Genomic DNA, 17,437 nt, shown 5'->3' with positions numbered 1-17,437 from the left:
CTTTTTTGTATGGACTTTGTCCCAATGCCAATTAAGCCACCTTTCTTAATTATTTTAATTTTTATTTCTGCCATTCAGCTATATTGTAATAGGTATTTCAATCATTTTTATGTTTCTTGAATTGATGCGTCCTGATCTTGGACAGAAAACTGATTTTATAGTTTGAAGTTTAGAATACAGAATCGCTGATTATAAATTCCGTTTTGTTACTTATTTTCACTAGAACACTTTCATGCCTGTCCTATTTAGTATATGGCGCTACCGTACATGACAAGTGATTTTTTAGCAGAAACATTGAACGAGTGAATCATAAATAAAATTGAAACATTACTTTGGCTCTAATAAGACAGTTCAAAGGTATGTACGTTTGATATGTAGTATTTCATAACGTACGTTTTTGGATACTGCGCGTATAAAAAGATACTGATCGATGCATTTAAATATGCTCATGTATCGCGCATATTTTCATGGATTTGGCGCTATTTTTATTAATTTTCTTTTTTTTTTAATTTCCATTTGTGTGACAATAATATCTTTGACCAACGATTGGTCGATTCAATTCTTGCCCAACACATCGATCCCAACGACGTCCTTCATTTACCTTCCAGCAAGTGAGCGGGAGTGTTGCGTTAGCCGTGGTAATTGTCGTATAAGTATAATTATTATAGGACAGGATTTCTGTTAAGTTTTTAAAGGTTCTTGTTGATAAATAGTGCTTATTTTTACATTGTTATCGTAAAATATTTTGTATATTTCCCGTGAACCTCACGTGGGATATGCACGCGTGGTCATGTTTCAAGCCGACGAGGAAGTTTTATTGATATGTACATAAGTATCGTATTGTGTTAGTGCAAAATTATTAGATATTCACCATACGATAAGTCTACTTTGTTTTGGAGTGTGCACATTATGTAATCTTTTTGGCTGTAAGTCAATTAGGTCACTAGTTTTGCCGTAAAGCAGACGACGTAACTAACAATTGACTTCTGTATTTCATAGCAACGATAATCTCAGAAGAATGGGCGTACCATCGGGAGACGTTGAGAAGGGGAAAAAGGTAAATATTTAGTTACAGTGATATCATATAGTATAACATTAACGACTTCTGTTGGTATCAGAATGAATTTTTATTTTGAAATGGAGTGTACGCCGATTTGATACTTCGTGGCAATCAAACTGTGCGCCGAATCTGGCTCCGGCACATAGTTTTAATCTGCCAGGAAGTTTGGAGTTGTTATAGAAAATTTAACCTCCTTCGTCCAAATCAAAGTGATGGTCTGGTCAAGATCACCAGTTAGTATTGTTAAGACTGTCGAGATACTGCTATGACACGAAATTTTGGTGTCATGTCCATTACAAATTTCCTTCTTATTTGGTAAGGGGTTTTGCAGAGTCCATAGCATTAAAGGTATTTCATATATATAGAGTTAACTATTTAAAAATCTGAAAATGAATTCCAGTGGCATATTTTGTTGGCTGTGAAGTGATGTTCTAAAATCTGAAGAATGTAGTGGTTTTCAGGCAGCGACAGTCTTCCATTGATCTCTGATGATATGTATTTTTTGTCATAATATTTTTTGTAGTTTAAATTGCTTTCCTGTGTTATAATCATTATTGTTTTTAATAGATTTTTGTCCAGCGGTGTGCACAGTGCCATACAGTAGAAGCTGGAGGAAAGCATAAAACAGGCCCAAATCTTCATGGTCTCTTCGGCCGTAAAACGGGACAAGCTCCAGGATTCTCATACACTGATGCGAACAAGAGCAAAGGTAATTATATTGCATTGGTAGTTGTACAGCCCTCCTCTCATCTGAATTTCAGGCCTCCAGTTTTAGGTGGTACAGTAAACGTCAGATGCTAATCCCGACAGTTGCTAAAAAGACAGTTGTCATTGTCTGCAACGTTCCACGTGCCTTATTAAAGTTTATATTAGGGTCGAGGCCCCAGTTATGGCCACATTAAGGGCAATTCTAGATACACCACATTTTTAGTATAGGAAGAAAGTATACAAATTACTTAAAAAAATCGTATCTATTGCTTCAAAGTCTACACATTACAACCATGTAGAAACAAATATTCTAAGTTATTTAACAAAAGCAGAAAAAAATATTGAAAAATAAATGGCGCATTTCCCCAGTTTTGGCCATGTTAACCCTACCTATGGCCAGTTGTTTCCCCACTTATGGCCACTTCATATTATAACAAAACTATGGCTAAAATAACTGTCAATCCATGTGCCAGAAAGTAATTTGTGCTTTATACAAGTATATAAGACAACAGACAACAAACATACATCAAATAGGTAAAAGGTACAGAAACTGAATGAACAGAAAAAAAAATTCGTTAGGCAAAGAATTGTCCCAGTAATTACTTAAATCAATTTCCACACAAGTTTATTTCTCACGAGTATCAATGGAACCAGGGAACTTTGTTTTTAATTAACGTCCTTCTTGCATCAAGACTGGGTCTGGCAGTTTCCCTAAAATATCTTCACCCATTATAGTCGAAACATCATTTTCAATGTATTCGAAACAAGTTTTCTGAACATTAGAACTTTTTAGGCACTGAATTTCATATTCAGAGTCAGAAACCACTTTCAAAATTACAGATACATACTTAAAAATTGCAGGTCTTGTTCTTCTATTTCCTGTTAAACTAAATTTTACCAAAATAAAGTCCCCTACTTTCAAATTCTCACTCGAAGATAGTTTCACATTTTCTGGTATTTCATCTTCATCTCCTTCTACATAGTCATCGAAACTGCTTCCATTGTCCGTCCATTCTCGTTCCTCGGAAGACCTTGTTGGCCTATCACTTAACTCTTGTCTGTTTCTTGTTTTCCCCCTTTTTACGTGAGATAATGCCAAGTGCTGCTCTTTGGACTTTAATTCCTTCATAGCTTCTCTCTTCCTTTTTTCCTGCTCCTTCTCCATCTTCTCTTTTTCCTTCAGTTCACGATATTCCACCCACTTGTCACTAGTCACAACAGTGGGTGTATGTTCATTCTTTCTCTTTGTGCCTCGTTGTTTAGGTTCTGGCCAAGTGATAACACTTTCAAAAACTGTTGCTAATGATTTTGGTGGTGTCACTTGGATACACACTGAAGATGGACTATGGTTGGATATTGGAGTACCTGAATTAAGTGAAATACTGTTGGGGGTTGTTGATATATCTGCAGGAATAAGACTGTTGGTGGGTGTTGAAGGAATATCTGAATTGCGTGTTGAAAATATGTCAATATTATCAACATTTTGATTAAGTCTGTCTGCGTTTTGTGAAACATTCTCTGTTTGATTATCTTCAGAGGGAGGCGCTATGCTATCTGTCGGAATGTCATCAGTGTTACCACTAGCACCGTGCATTTCAACCTCATCAGCTATTTTTCTCCAGAACTTGAAAAGTAATAATGCTTCTTGATTTCCTTCCCACTCATGATTGCTTCTCTTGGTTGCTCTGAACTCATCTAGAAGGACAGGATCAATTTGCTTTTCTATGTATGAGAAATGTCTCGGAAGTTCCTCATTTGTCTGAACTGTGGTTGAGGCTGGTATACTATGAACAACTATCTTGCTGTAATCTACATTGTTCACATTAAATGGAAACAGACCAGTGGCCCTGAAACCAGCACGAATATTTGCCACCATTTTAGGTTCTGTAATAATTTGTGACAGAACAGAAGGTACATCAGATTTTGAAATTTCAGTGCCATTATTTTCAAAATGCCATTTCTGAACAATCTTCTTCCACATTTTTTTCATAGGTCCAAAAACAGCTACATCTAATGGTTGCAAGATGTGTGTAGAATTGGGATGGAGAGCAACTAGAATGATCTGATTTTCCCTACAATATCTGCTCAAATGAAGTGTCAAATGAGAGCAGTGCCCATCTAAAAATATTACTACAGGCCGGGGAATTTCAGCTTCTTTCAAGAACGGATCAAATTCATTTGTTATATACTCAAAAAAAACTTTCACCTGTCATCCACCTATTTTCTGTTTTTCCAATGCCCCAGTTTGGAGGAGCTGCTTTCACCAATGATGCTGGAATCCTTGCATATTTGAACAGTGTTAAGGGAGGAGCAACTATTCCAGCAGCATTCACTGCAAACAATGTAGTAACGTTATCTTTGTCAGAGTTACACGACTCTTCATAAACATGATGGCCACGAGGACCTATGATTAATTCCCCTTTAGGAGCCAGAAAAAAAGAAGTTTCATCCATATTAAAAATTCTATTTGGGTCATTTAACACATCCATATCATTTAAAGTGATGGATACTTCTGAAACCAGTTTCTTATTTTCTCTTCTGTAACAGAACCTCTAGACCTATTGACATATTCTGCATGTTTTTGTGACAGAACCTTGTGCCTCTTAAGAAATCCATAATACCACTTTTTTCCAGGTTGATTGTTAGTAAATGTAGCCTTACAACTTTCCATATCTGCATTCTCAATAAGTTTGTGCACAGATGCACAGAGATTTTCTTTAGCAACTGGAAATCCCATGCTAGAACAGTCCAAAACCCAGTCCACCAATTTTTTTTCAATTTGTTCTCCTAAGACAGAAAGTGGACCACAGTGCCCTGTAGATTCTTTTGGAGATACACCAGAAATTTTGTTTCTTAATGTTGTCCTTGGAACTTTGTACAACTTGTTTGCAGTAGCAACCTTCATTCCCTCATCAATAGCCTTTAGAGCATCTTTAACATTGCTGGGAGAATACAGAAACTTCTTATTCTTTGGTTGACTCATTTTTCCTATAAATAATGCACAAAGATTTAGTTAAAGAATGTTGCATATTTGAATAGTGCCTATTGCATATTTCGTATCTTACAAGCATAGGTAAATTAATATGATATGCCAAGACAATACTAACAATGAGGTATACATTGATTTAAAAATACCAAAAATATTTTAATAAGCCTATTTAAATAAAATTAGCCTAGTGTAATGTAGGACAGAACACTAATATTGATGTTTTTGAATCAGTTTTTAGAAGTGGCCAAAGCAGGATACATATATGTCTCCACTTATGGCCACATAAATGGCCATAACACGGAACCAGGGATAAATATGGATCTGTTAATGGCCACATACTTTTGATAACATGTTTTTAGGCTGAGCGATATAAAACTTTAAAGAAATGAAAATATAATGTCTTATCTTACCTCTGAACAGATTAAGTTTCTTCTGATGTTTTATTTAAACATGTAAAATACAAAAAAACAGATCATGTGTTGCTTAAAGAAAACTTCTGCAACACTGATCATTTCACAAAATGGTGTCTCCAAACAAAAACAGACAAAAGAATGATTATGTAGACAAATGAAGAGAGCCTTTCACAAAGTTTATAATAATCTATAGTAGAACTGGCTGGTATTCCAGAGAAGCTTAAAAATTAACCTTTGACATCAAGGTGGCCATAAGTGGGGTAGTGGCCAAAACTAGAGCCTTCACCCTATTTGCTTTTTACATGTCAGAGATGTTGGGTGTCTTATCTGATCGGTTCCCTATAGTGATTAGAGTGTGACTTCCCTTATTATTTTGTTAAATGTTGGTATTATTCAATGTCAATTTGCTCAGGCTAGAAATGCCTCCAGCTTAACCTTCTTCAGTTGTAATGGAATTCGAGTGGGATTTATTGAAGGGGCTTGCATGAACTTGTGCCAAATTTCATGTCCAGCTGTAACTTGGTTTATATACTAGAGCTGCTTCCGCAGTGGTTAGAGATTGTTGTGCCAGTCCCAGCCATATTGGTAACTTTCAGTGATAGCGAAGTTTGATAAAGTTCTTAAAAGTTTCGTGTTGGTCAGCAGAACCATCACAAAATCAGAAAATATGTTTCATTTCAGTGATGGAACATTTTAAGTGATGTGATTAGTTGAACCAGATAGGTATGCTCCATCAACTGTATCATGTTGTATGTAATCACTGATGATGCAGTAACTGATAAGTCAATCAGTTGTGGCATGATTGGTTAATAGTGTGCTTCCAAGTGGTCATCCAAGGTGTTTCCGTTTATGTGCAACATTTCAGCAACCAAGCCAGCAGTCTTCAATTGCTTCAAGTTTGGCTCTTATGTGTACTCATTGCCTGGATTACAGCACTGATTATTTTCAAAACACACTGTGTAATTAGACTGATTGTAGTCCAGGCACCAAGTACACTTAACAGCAAAGATCACAGCAATGAGGAAGACGGCTGGGTAAATGTCAAAATATTGTGCAAAAATGAAACAATTACTCTGTAGGCACCTGAAAGTACACTATTGATAAAGCATACTTTTTAATCCTCCATTGCTCTTGTAAATGACAAATGAGTACAATATTACTTGTTTATTTTTCAATGAAATTCTTTATCTGCATCATAAAAAAATTGTAACTACCTACTGAGATTTTTAACAGTTACAGATACTTGCTTATCAAAGGAAGTTCACCAGTAAAGTGATAGTTCAGTAAAGTCTTCCACTGCTGTTTGTGTGGTTCCAAGTGTATCTCAGCCAATGTGATCCATTGGTTATGAATTATACCTTCAGGGTCAATATTTAAAAATTCAAATGAATCCACCTGAAACTTTTTTCAGATTCTGTTTCTGACATTCTTCATACCAGCGAAGAATTTGCTAAGCAGCTTGTTGTAAACCTCTTTTTCTCAACTATCAGCTTTAGTTCTACATTGTGATATGCACACACAAACAGTGTGAGAGCCTGAAAATAATGTACTGTCTAATACAATCACACTATCAGAACAGTAGTACGAGATGCTGAGCTTCCGAAAAAATTCCATAACCTCGTGACTTAACTTTCTCAAATCTTAATTATTACTCGCTTTTTGAATACACATATAATTATACATAAACTACAAAAAGTGCAAGGGAGTTGGGCAACTTTTACCAAGGTGTGAGAGATCAGCGAATGGAGTCACAGTAGTGTTAAATAGATAGATATGTTTATTGATTTACTGTTCAATGTATACTAACCTAGTTTACAGCTGCCTGATTTTTTTAAATTTCGTTTGGCTCCTGTGATTTATAAGCTTTTATTTTTGTCTTCATCCAGTTTTGGAAATAAGAGGATGTGCTTGTAGAGACTAAGGTAATAAAATTCAGTAAAAAAGTAATGCTTTAGCATTTGTATTAGTAGGCCTATCAAACAGTGGGCACCCTTCATGGAAGGCCTCTTGAATACTGTCAGATTGTCAGCAATGTGGAAAGTCAGTCACCTCTTATTCACTGGTGTTCCAGTTATAGCATTGATACAAGGGATGTTCACAAATGAAAAATTGTTTCAAGTAATGTTGTTACATGTTAGTAATCTCTAGAAATATTTCGAAGAGATATGTATTTGAATGATAATTTTCTTTTACTGTCAGGTGCTTTCATTCTCTAATAACATTTGCAAGTGTGCTAATTTTTAAAATTAACATAAACTGTTAATCTGTGGGGGAAGGGGCGGGGGTTGGTGAAATTGGAATTGTTGACAAGTAGTACAGTGTCTGACTAAGTAAGTGAAGCACCCAGGAGACAATGCCAGGCATCAGTGTAAGTACGTACATATACACATGTTCAGCAGGTATGTAAAGGATTTTAGAGGTTGCATTATTCTCTGACAGGTTCAACAGTCATCAGGGTGCATTAGTGTCTGTGTTTAGTATAGTTACCAGACCTGATACGGTATATATAAAGTAAGGGACATGAAACAGGATCGCATGTTGAGGTCATTGTGAAGGACACAGAGACGCCACATAATTGTGTGATGAGACAGCATTATCAACACGTGATAAAGTTGTAAAGAGGCCTCATTGTGGGTCTCCATTTGGCTGGCTAGTTGACTTAAGCAATATATAGGTTTGTGGATGTTCTGATGTGACAGTGGCACAATGTTGGGCTGCATGGGAATATGAGGGTAGGCATACCTGTTGTCAAGGCTCCAGCTGATCTCGTCTGACTGCCACACGGGAGGATCACCTTATTTTGCAACAAGCACATTGTACCCCCTTCACATCTGTGCCTGACATCCAAGAACAAATACTGTATTCCCTGCAACATTCTGTGTCACCCCTTCTGTTGGTCAGCAGCTGGACTAGGGGCATTACCACGCCATACATAAACTACCATTAACATCACAACCATGATAGTTGTAGTTGGAGTGTTGCTATGTCCAGAAAGCAAAGACTATTGGTGAATGGCTTCCCATTGGCCATGAATCACGGTCCTGCACTACTTTGGATGACCATCGTCAGTGAGTATAGTGATGACCAACGTTTGGAGAGGTGCTGTGGTGTTACTTTTGACATCATGGTGTGGGGAGCCATCAGGTATGACTTGAGATCATGCCTCACAGTGGTTGAGGGAACTCTGATGATAAAACTGTACGCAACAGACATCCTGCTACCTCATGTGTTCCCTCTCAAGCAATAGTATCATGGTGACATTTTTCAGTAGGACAATTCTCACTCTCACATGCTAAGTGTTGCAATGAACTGTCTATGTGATGCTGAGGTACTCTTTTGTTGAGCAAGATCTCCAGATCTGTCCCCAATAGAATGTGTGGGATGAGCTTTGGCATCAGCTCCGTCCCAGTGCCATTGTCCAGGATATCAAGGACCATTTATGATAATTGTGATCCTGTGCTTGCTATAGGAGAGGATAACATTGGCTTTGACATCCTTCCCAGCTGAATCAGAGCATGCACCTAAGCCATGTGGCATGCAGTGCCATCCTGATAAGTGGGTTCGTATTGCCAAATTCTTTGTAATTTTGAACCTATTGCAATAACGCCATATAACCTTGCAGCCTGTGAAGCGTCATTTCATTTCCTCCTCCTCTTCTGAGTACTTCATTTTTTGTCAGGCATTGTATATCATTAATGGAAAATCTCATATAAAGATGTGAAACAATTACTAACAAAGAGATAGAGGGGCTGGCCAGAACTTACTTCAGCTCAGTACAGCCGATAGATACACAAAAATCAGAACTGAAAATTTACGTTCCTAGCTTATGGAACGTAAGCTAGGAACGTAAATTTTCGGTTCTGTTTTTTGTGTATCTATCGGCTATACTGAGCTGAAGTAAGTACTGGCCAGCCCCTCTATCTCTTTGTTAGTAATTGTATATTGTTATGCACATACAACATAGACTTTGATTGTGTACATATAATATTTTCTGTTTAGGTATTACTTGGAATGAGGATACTCTCTTCATCTACTTGGAGAACCCCAAGAAATACATTCCCGGAACAAAAATGGTGTTTGCTGGACTTAAGAAGCCACAAGAGCGTGCTGATTTAATTGCGTATCTAAAAGAGTCTACAAAGTAGACACTATATTTAATGTAGTTAATTTATCCTCCCATTTGTACATTGGGACTGTGTTCAGTGCTAGTTTAGCAAAATAACAAGTCATGACATCATCAAATAGTGTACAATTGGCTGTTCACCACATTCATGAAATCATTGTACAGCTCGCATATTTTATTGTTTGTACAGTATTTAATTCGTGTTCCTGTATTTATTTTGTGGAAGCATTTGAACAGTGCGAAAGAGTTGGTGAACAAAGTGTCAGTGAAAACAAACTGTAGTGGACATTTGTTCAATATCAGGCATGTTATATCAAATGACATGTTGCAGTATGTATTTATGTGTGAACTGTTGACAGTTACATAAAATTTTTGACCTTTGATGGTTTTACAAAATTGTTGATCATTGTTTGAGATCTTATTCCTGTTATATGATGCAAAATGTCAGTTATGTAATGCACAGTGTCAAAACTTGATTTCAATACAAAATTTCCTTTTGTAATTATGTTGTTTCAGTGAAATAATGTATTTGCCACACTTTGTCCTATGGAGAAACATTTCCTCTCTTATTGGAGTGTTGAGAGGAATTTCTTGTGTGAAAAAACTTCAAACCTTTCGTCCACTGTATTATAAAGTGTAAAATTTAGGGTCCATTGCTCAATAATGTTGTTTATTCTACTAGACCTCTGCTACACTAACTTATCCAAATTTCGGACACACAGCAATCTTCAAAGACCAAAAATAGCATTGTAACGTACTGCTTAGCTTTCTTCTATGTTACAGTAGAGTATTTAATACATGTACTGCGTAGCTTGTTTAAAAGATTCTAACAAGAAGCATGCAGGATTGTGTCGGAGAGATATGGCTGTAAATAGACTGCTTTGTAAAATTGAGTCCAAGATGAGGAAAAAATTGAGTGGAAAGCTAAACAGAACCCAGACATTGCAAGTACTAAAAAAAAAAAGTATAATTCAGAACTTTAAAGGAACATGAGGGCATGAAGATGTCTCCCGTACATGAACAAAGGGGATATTTATTTACTCTAAATTACAGTTTATCCAGTATTCTAAAGAACAACATTAGCTGTTAAAAATTATATTTATACTTTACAATGATGCTACAATTAAAAATACAGCAAAATGTTGCTGTTAGTACCACATTTAATTATTTTAATGGAAGCTAGCAAGTGAATTGCAGTGTTGTCCTTAGCCTTTGTAAATGTTAATACTCTCCCAGTGATAACAATCCATTCTTTAATTAAACTGTTCTTAGTGTCTCTGTTGTCTCCCAACATAGACACGTATGTTGTATGTTAGTGGTTGCAGCTCCATTTATCCCACACCCCAACCAGAACTTTGAGAAGAGTTGAGATGAAAGCATAACAATATGAAAGGATAGTCGCTACTCACCATATAGCGGAGATGCTGAGTCGCAGATTGGCACAACAAAAAAAATACTGTTGGGCAAAACGCGCACACACTCAGTCTGCTGAGGCCAGACCCAGAGACTAAGGTCATGTGGTGAGTTGCGCTCACATGTGTTACGGGGGTGTGTGTGTGTGTGTGTGTGTGTGTGTGGGGGGGGGGGGGGGGGTTCTGATATATCTTTTTGTTGTACCTATCTGTGACTCAGCAGACTGGCTGCACGTTCCAGTTACATTTGGTCAATGTTGAAACTAGAATTTGACCGAGAGAATAGTTGAAGGAAAATCCTATGTGCCCAAATACATAGTTTCTGGAATGGATAACTGTTAAAGAGATATTTTATTTACATCCATACTTCGTATTTATCTTGACATAATGTTTCATTTTTAACTAACATGCAACTTCACATGTGAACTAAAGACTGCCTTTTTTGTATGAATATGGGTTGCACCTCTGGAAACTTTTGACACGAGATTATAGTAAAAAGTAAATCTCAGTCATGGACTACACTACTAATTTTACAAGGATGTTCAGTTGGACAGTACTTAAAGTTTCATCTCTCTCACTCCATTTCTTCGACTCTCGCATAACTAAGGGTGGCATCTCCCACAGTATGGGTTTCAGTAGGAAGCAGGAAAAGAATTGAGGCATTGAGAATCAAAATGGCTCAAAGCACAGAGACAGTTTTGAAAGAAATTGATGTTTCTGAAAATCAAATTTGTTGACAAACCACCAACCTCAAAGGCTGATTACCTATGAAAAAGTAATATACCCACTTTGTATTGTGAAATATTAATATTTAGGATTACATTTACTATTAAAGTTAATTCACAATTTTTCAATTTATAGACTAGTGACAGGAGTATGTTTCAACGATTGTAAAGTTTATAATTAGTGAAAAACTAGAATAGAATATGAAGAACAGACACTGAATGCGTCACACACACACACACACACACACACACACACACAATTATACCCTATAATAACATTTTGTGGTCCTCGTTATCATTTTCATTAAGTGCATTCTGTTGCTTGAGCACCAGATAAAACCACCAATATACTTTTGGTTACGAATTGCAGTTACTGAGTACATGATGCAGACTCTAAATTATGCTGGCAACCCTACATAACAGTTGAGCAGTGCAGAGCAGCAATATGTTTGTGCCCATATGGTGGAAGTGACTATCAGATAAATTGGTGAGACAGTTTTCTGTGAATGTTCATATATACGATGTGGACCAATAGTATAGACAAAGCTGGTTCACCATAAGGTCCATAGATATCAGAAGTATGCATACATGATAAATTTTCAAATTGAAACTGTATGCTTCAGGCCCTTACGGTCCTAACAAGCCAGTCCATCCCCCTCTCCTCCTTCAACGTCATCACAAAGAATGACTCATCACCAAGGGGACAGATTTTGCATATGGCAGGTCTGGTGATGCAACTAATTAAAGTGTGTGTATGGACGTTCAAAGCTGAGGGCAAGAGAGAATTTATCAGCTCTGCAAAGGAACCTGGAGGGTGGAAAGTCAGACATTTCATTTTGATGAAATAAACATTCATCGGTGGTGTTCTCTGTTAGGGAAATAGTGCAGATATTGAGATGTGGAAAAAGCCTTGCTTTATATTGTAGTTCAGAACAGGAAATGTGAATGTGTCATTATAACTGAAATGATTCAAATTGAAGGCTGCAAAGTAGCACATAAAACAAACATTTTGCCAGTGGAACTTATTTTCATATGGATGGGATTGGCAATTTAACAAAAGAACCTATCTTTCCCTGCAGAACTACAATTGCATAAAAACTGCTTCAAGTTCACAAAAACAGTTTGATATCTTTTCAGTTTTATGTGATTCAATTTAAATGCAAAAATTTTTTATTTACATTCCCAAATAAAAAGTGCAAACCGTATGCTGGTCTATTTTGATATGCCAAACAGCACTACAGTAAATACTGTTGGGGAATGTAGTTGGGCAAATATGCACATGTGGTACTGAAAAGCAGTCATGTACAGTGATCTTGAGCGTTGCATGTGATAGGTGAAAATTGCCATAATATGTTTTTTTTAATCGGAAATCACACGACCCTCAAGGGAGAAAAGCTTCCCAGCGGGTGTTATCGTAAGAGTTCGTGGCGGTGGGTGGATGATGGAGGAACTGGCCGTAGACGATTTCAGCAGTGTGGAATAAGCAGCTAGGAGCTCTTCTTCGCTCGAGACCAATGCTTCTATTGAATCGATTTTGTGGGTTCACTGGTGATTGGGTGAAACAAAAACTGAAAAAATGAAAGTGTGATTTAGTGATTATTCTTGGTGGAATGACAAGTGTGTTGCAGGCTTTGGATGTATGTATTATTCAGTTATTCAAAGCTAGTGTAAGATAGTTCTGTAGAAATTACATCAGTAATGAAGCAACCTTCTTTTTATGCCAGAAAGTCATTTTCAGTATATGTCCGTCACAAGTGTGCTTGGATTTTGGCTACTTAGCAGTCAATATTGGAAGAATTCGTAATGAAAAGTGAAGATGATCTTTATGATAGTGATTCTGAGCAGCGCACTGGAGCGTCTAGCGAGGGTGAGGAATCATACACTGGTAATTGTGCTTGATTGGGTAGGTACAAACAAGCTGACACAGTTTTACGCAACAAAGTCTCGAATTGTCACTGTATTTCCAGACAAGGTAAGAGTTTTTCTGCTATATTCTCTTTAAGCCTGCACTAACTTGTAATGGTATTAATTTCAACCAACAAGTAATGTGTACAAGTCATTTTGAGATTGGTGGTTTGTGATCTGAGGGGAACAAATACTGATTACAGACCACACCATGATGTTTCAAGTCAAAATTTGTGAGAAAAAATTGTGGTCTATGTTTGCACAAATATGGCATATCTTATGCAACCTGTGCTTCACGTTTTTGCTAACATCGTGTTTTGTCTACTAAGCAAGTTCCAAAGCCAAAATACCTCTCTGTCGAAATACATAGTACACATCGTGTATGTGAAGTTGGAGCAGAGGTAGGTAAGTAAGGAGGTAAGAACATAAACAGTTTAATGTGCACCATACTTATGGCAATGCATATTTTACCTTTAAGTTATATCCACAGAAAATGAGTGAACATATTGTAGTCATTAGTCATTTACACACTACTGACTTACTGAGAACAAAAGCTACCAGTTGATATCTCACTGTCTTGAAATATTCATGCTTGTTCAAATGGCATATCACACTTTTTTTGGCTTCTGAAATGAATATACTGGAAACAAATACAAAATTACATTTTGCTTTCAGAGACATCTATGAAGTACTCTCAGGCCTATCATTTCCTGTCCATTGTCATTAGTATGCACTACACATATCAGATTTAGTACAGCTGTCTTTTTCTCACACCAAAGGAAGGATGCAGCTCAAATGAAATGATCAAACTTATAAGTTGCCTGTTTACATTGCTGTATGATGAGGTATGCTTTGGGAAATGGATCAAGAAGTCCTCAAACATCTTGAGGCATGTGCTCTCATATCCCATCCCAAATCTATGGTTGTTTAGTGCTGCTCAAAACTGATTAGCTTCTTTACTTTACAGTAATACAGATAAAATATGAGTTTCAAAGGTGAAAGTAATGAATGAGATTGCAAATTAAATCTGAAAAAGAGAGTGTGGCTCCTTGACCTATTATTAGATACTCCCCTCCCAGTTCTCTGTTACTGTGTGAACAGCTGGCAGCTTAGTTTTTATTTATTTATTTTTGTATGGTCGTTATCACTTTCACATTGAAAGTCCCACACCACTAGAAGGGGCAAAACAAAATGGAGTATAAAGTGGTAATTTGTTTGCAGCAGCATGGAAACTTGCAGGTGACTGAAGAAGTCATAGTACTGTGAACTGTGCCACATATCTTGTGGTGTAGCAGCTAGCATTGCTGTCTGGCATGCCGCAAGTTGCCAATTCAAACCCGACTGCCAGTAGTTATTTGTTGTTCAGTATTTACAATTTCTGGGAGGTCCTTGAAAGTTCTCTCGTTTGTATATTCTGAAATATTTGAAGTCTGTATAAATAGTAATGCTCTCCTTGAAGAATTTCATTCCTGGTTTTATGTTGGTGTGTATAATAAACATGCTTTCTGTGATAAGTGTTGTATGTCATTGATGACCCTGCTTTAGGATTTGGACTTCATTCCAGTTACAGCATGATATCTTTTGGTGGAAACACCAAATGTTTCAAAACATCTGCATCATCATTGCTTCAATCAGGCAACATAAAAGCCATCACATACATGGACAGGAACGGGAATACAAGCAGTACATCGCTCTCAAGTTCTGTATACTCAGGAGACCAGTGGATTACAAACCAGCTGTTAGTCAGCAGCATATCAAGTATCAGTCAGTGTTTCCTGAGCTGTTTGTTGAAACTTTGCTGTAGACTTTCTTGAAATAGTTTCTATCTTGAAGTGTCTGCCAGTTCAGCTCTTTCAACATCACTATGACAATGTCTCGCAGGTCAAACCAACCTGTGACTTCATGCTATCCTTCTCCATATACATTCAATATCCCTTACTAGTCCTCTTTGGTACAGGTTTGACACATTTGAGGTGTATTCTAAGATGGGTTGCATGAGGGATTTGTCAGAAACCATCTTTGTAGACTGATTGCATATCGCTTATATCCTACCAATAAACTGATAGTTCCATTTCATGTTCTTGCTAAGTGTTACACTCAGATATTTCTATGAGTTTTCCGTTTCCAACTGCAGTTAGCCATTGTTATATTCGTAGAGTATCATGTTTCTTTTGTTTTGTGAAGTGCACAGTTCTTTACATTTCTGAACATTTAAAGCTAGTTGCCATCCTTTGCACCACTTTAAAATCTGATCAAGGTGTGACTGAATATTTGTGCAGCTTCTTCATTCAGACTCTACTTCTCTGTAGATAACTGCAGCATCTGCAAAAAATCTGAGGTTACTATTAATATTGTCTGGAAGGTCATCAATATATAACATGACTCTCCATCCAAGACAGCATGCTGCATTCGTCCTACCAAGAAATCATGTATTTCATTCGATATTCCCATATGATCGTACTTTTGACAATAAGTGTAGGTATACAAAGTCTAATGCTTTTCGGAAATCAAGAAATACTGCATCTACCTGGCTGTGTTGATCCATGGCTTTCAGGATGTCACTTGAGAAAAATGTGAGTAGTTTCACATGATATGAGTTTCGAAATCCATGCTGGTTGGCTCTGAGTACGTCGTTCATTTCAAGGTACCTCATTCTGTTTGCGCTCAGAATATGTTCTAAGATTCTACTACAAATGGACGCCTAGGATATTGGACGGTAGTTTTTTGGGTCACTTCTGCTACCTATCTTGTAGACAGATGTGACCTGTGCTTTCTTCCAGTTACTAGGCACAACTTTTCTTTCAAACATTCTGCAATAGATTATAGTTAACAAGGGCTAACTCAGCCATCGATTTGTATATGAAATCTGATAAGGATTCCATCACACTCTGGGGCTTGACTTATTGGGCCTCATCTTTGGTGCCACTAACAAGCTTTACATGTGACCAGAATTTCTTTCTGTTTTGTGAAATATTTTTTGATAGTATTCAGGTAAGGTAGTCTTGAAGGCCACATGCATTGCTCTCTTGACTGAAAAACGTGTTTCATTCAGATTCACTCTACTTGTAGCCCTTCGCTAGGTTTTTTACCTATTATGCAGCAGTTTCCACACAGTGACTGTATACCATGGCTGGATTTCTCCCATTATGAACTGCTCTACATTGGTACATACCTATCCAGTGTATGGTCAACTATTCTCTTAACCGTTTCATGGGCAAAATTATTGAGCAGTTTTTTTTAATGAATGGAGAGGAGATAGTAGTTAACAGATAGGTATATTTATCATACAGAATATCAAATTTGCTCCAACTGTGAAAGTATTCTTCCCACTGCCCTTCCTTGGAGTTAAGTGACAAAAACAACTTTTTCAATATATGTCATATTTATTTGATAAATTTACTTCTCTAGTTACAATGCTTGTTCACTATTACTTGCCATGAAATTTTCTGAAACATAGGTCTATGCAAAGTAGTATTTGACAATATGTACAAACACAGCAGGTGCACTTTTCCGCAGCTTTGGTGCTACAATGACGCCACCTCCTGTAGATTTCTCCTAAAATCGGTTGATGCTCCCCTACAGCCACATGACGAACATCTTCAGGTACTTTAACCCTTTCTGACAGAAAGACAGGTTTTTGTCCACGCCTTTTTCGGGATGCGAAGCCAGCGATCAATTGTCTGGCTAGATGGATCCTGTAAGTGAGCTGATCATGCTGTCCACTTTCTCTTTTACTTATTTTCTACAGGATAAAACTGTTCACGAAAGCAACGTCCACCAGGAAATAAAATAGTCTGTGCCATCATTTTACAGAACGTTTGCCAATAGCATACCTTTCTCGTAATTGATCAAACTTATCAACACCACCTATTATTTTGTTGTATTCAGCCACGACTTCAGGACAAGAAATCTCTGTACTAGTACCATCCTTGTTTTTCCTTTTCACTGTGGCTGTTGATCTTGGGTCATGAATTGAGGACAGAAAAGTGACAGGGCAGTTATCCATCCATTTTACTGTAGAAATGGCTCCTTTTGTTTCAAACTGGAATTCTCCTCGTTCCAATTTTACTTTTTCCTTCATAAATTTGGGTAAATCTTTCCT

The 17,437-nt window shown here is 37.1% G+C and overlaps 1 protein-coding gene across 2 annotated transcripts; it reads left to right on the top strand.

The window, feature by feature from the left end:
* The first annotated feature begins 552 nt into the window (after positions 1–552).
* On the top strand, positions 553–9,795 carry LOC126457184 (cytochrome c). 2 transcript variants are annotated; one of them, XM_050093273.1, is made up of 4 exons: positions 553–638; positions 1,000–1,057; positions 1,628–1,769; positions 9,170–9,795. In XM_050093273.1, exons 2-4 carry the CDS (start codon positions 1,019–1,021, stop codon positions 9,313–9,315), a joined length of 327 nt encoding a protein of 108 aa, XP_049949230.1. In that variant the 5' UTR covers positions 553–638; positions 1,000–1,018; the 3' UTR covers positions 9,316–9,795. The 2 variants fall into 2 exon arrangements, with proteins under 2 accessions (XP_049949230.1, XP_049949231.1); XM_050093274.1 differs by lacking the exon at positions 553–638 and adding an exon at positions 676–695.
* Positions 9,796–17,437: the final 7,642 nt, after the last annotated feature.

This window comes from Schistocerca serialis, chromosome 2 (genome assembly GCF_023864345.2).
Source record: "Schistocerca serialis cubense isolate TAMUIC-IGC-003099 chromosome 2, iqSchSeri2.2, whole genome shotgun sequence".
NCBI classification, from domain to species: Eukaryota; Metazoa; Arthropoda; class Insecta; order Orthoptera; family Acrididae; genus Schistocerca; species Schistocerca serialis.
Note: the sequence above shows the minus strand (reverse complement) of the source record. Positions and strands in the feature narration are given on the sequence as shown.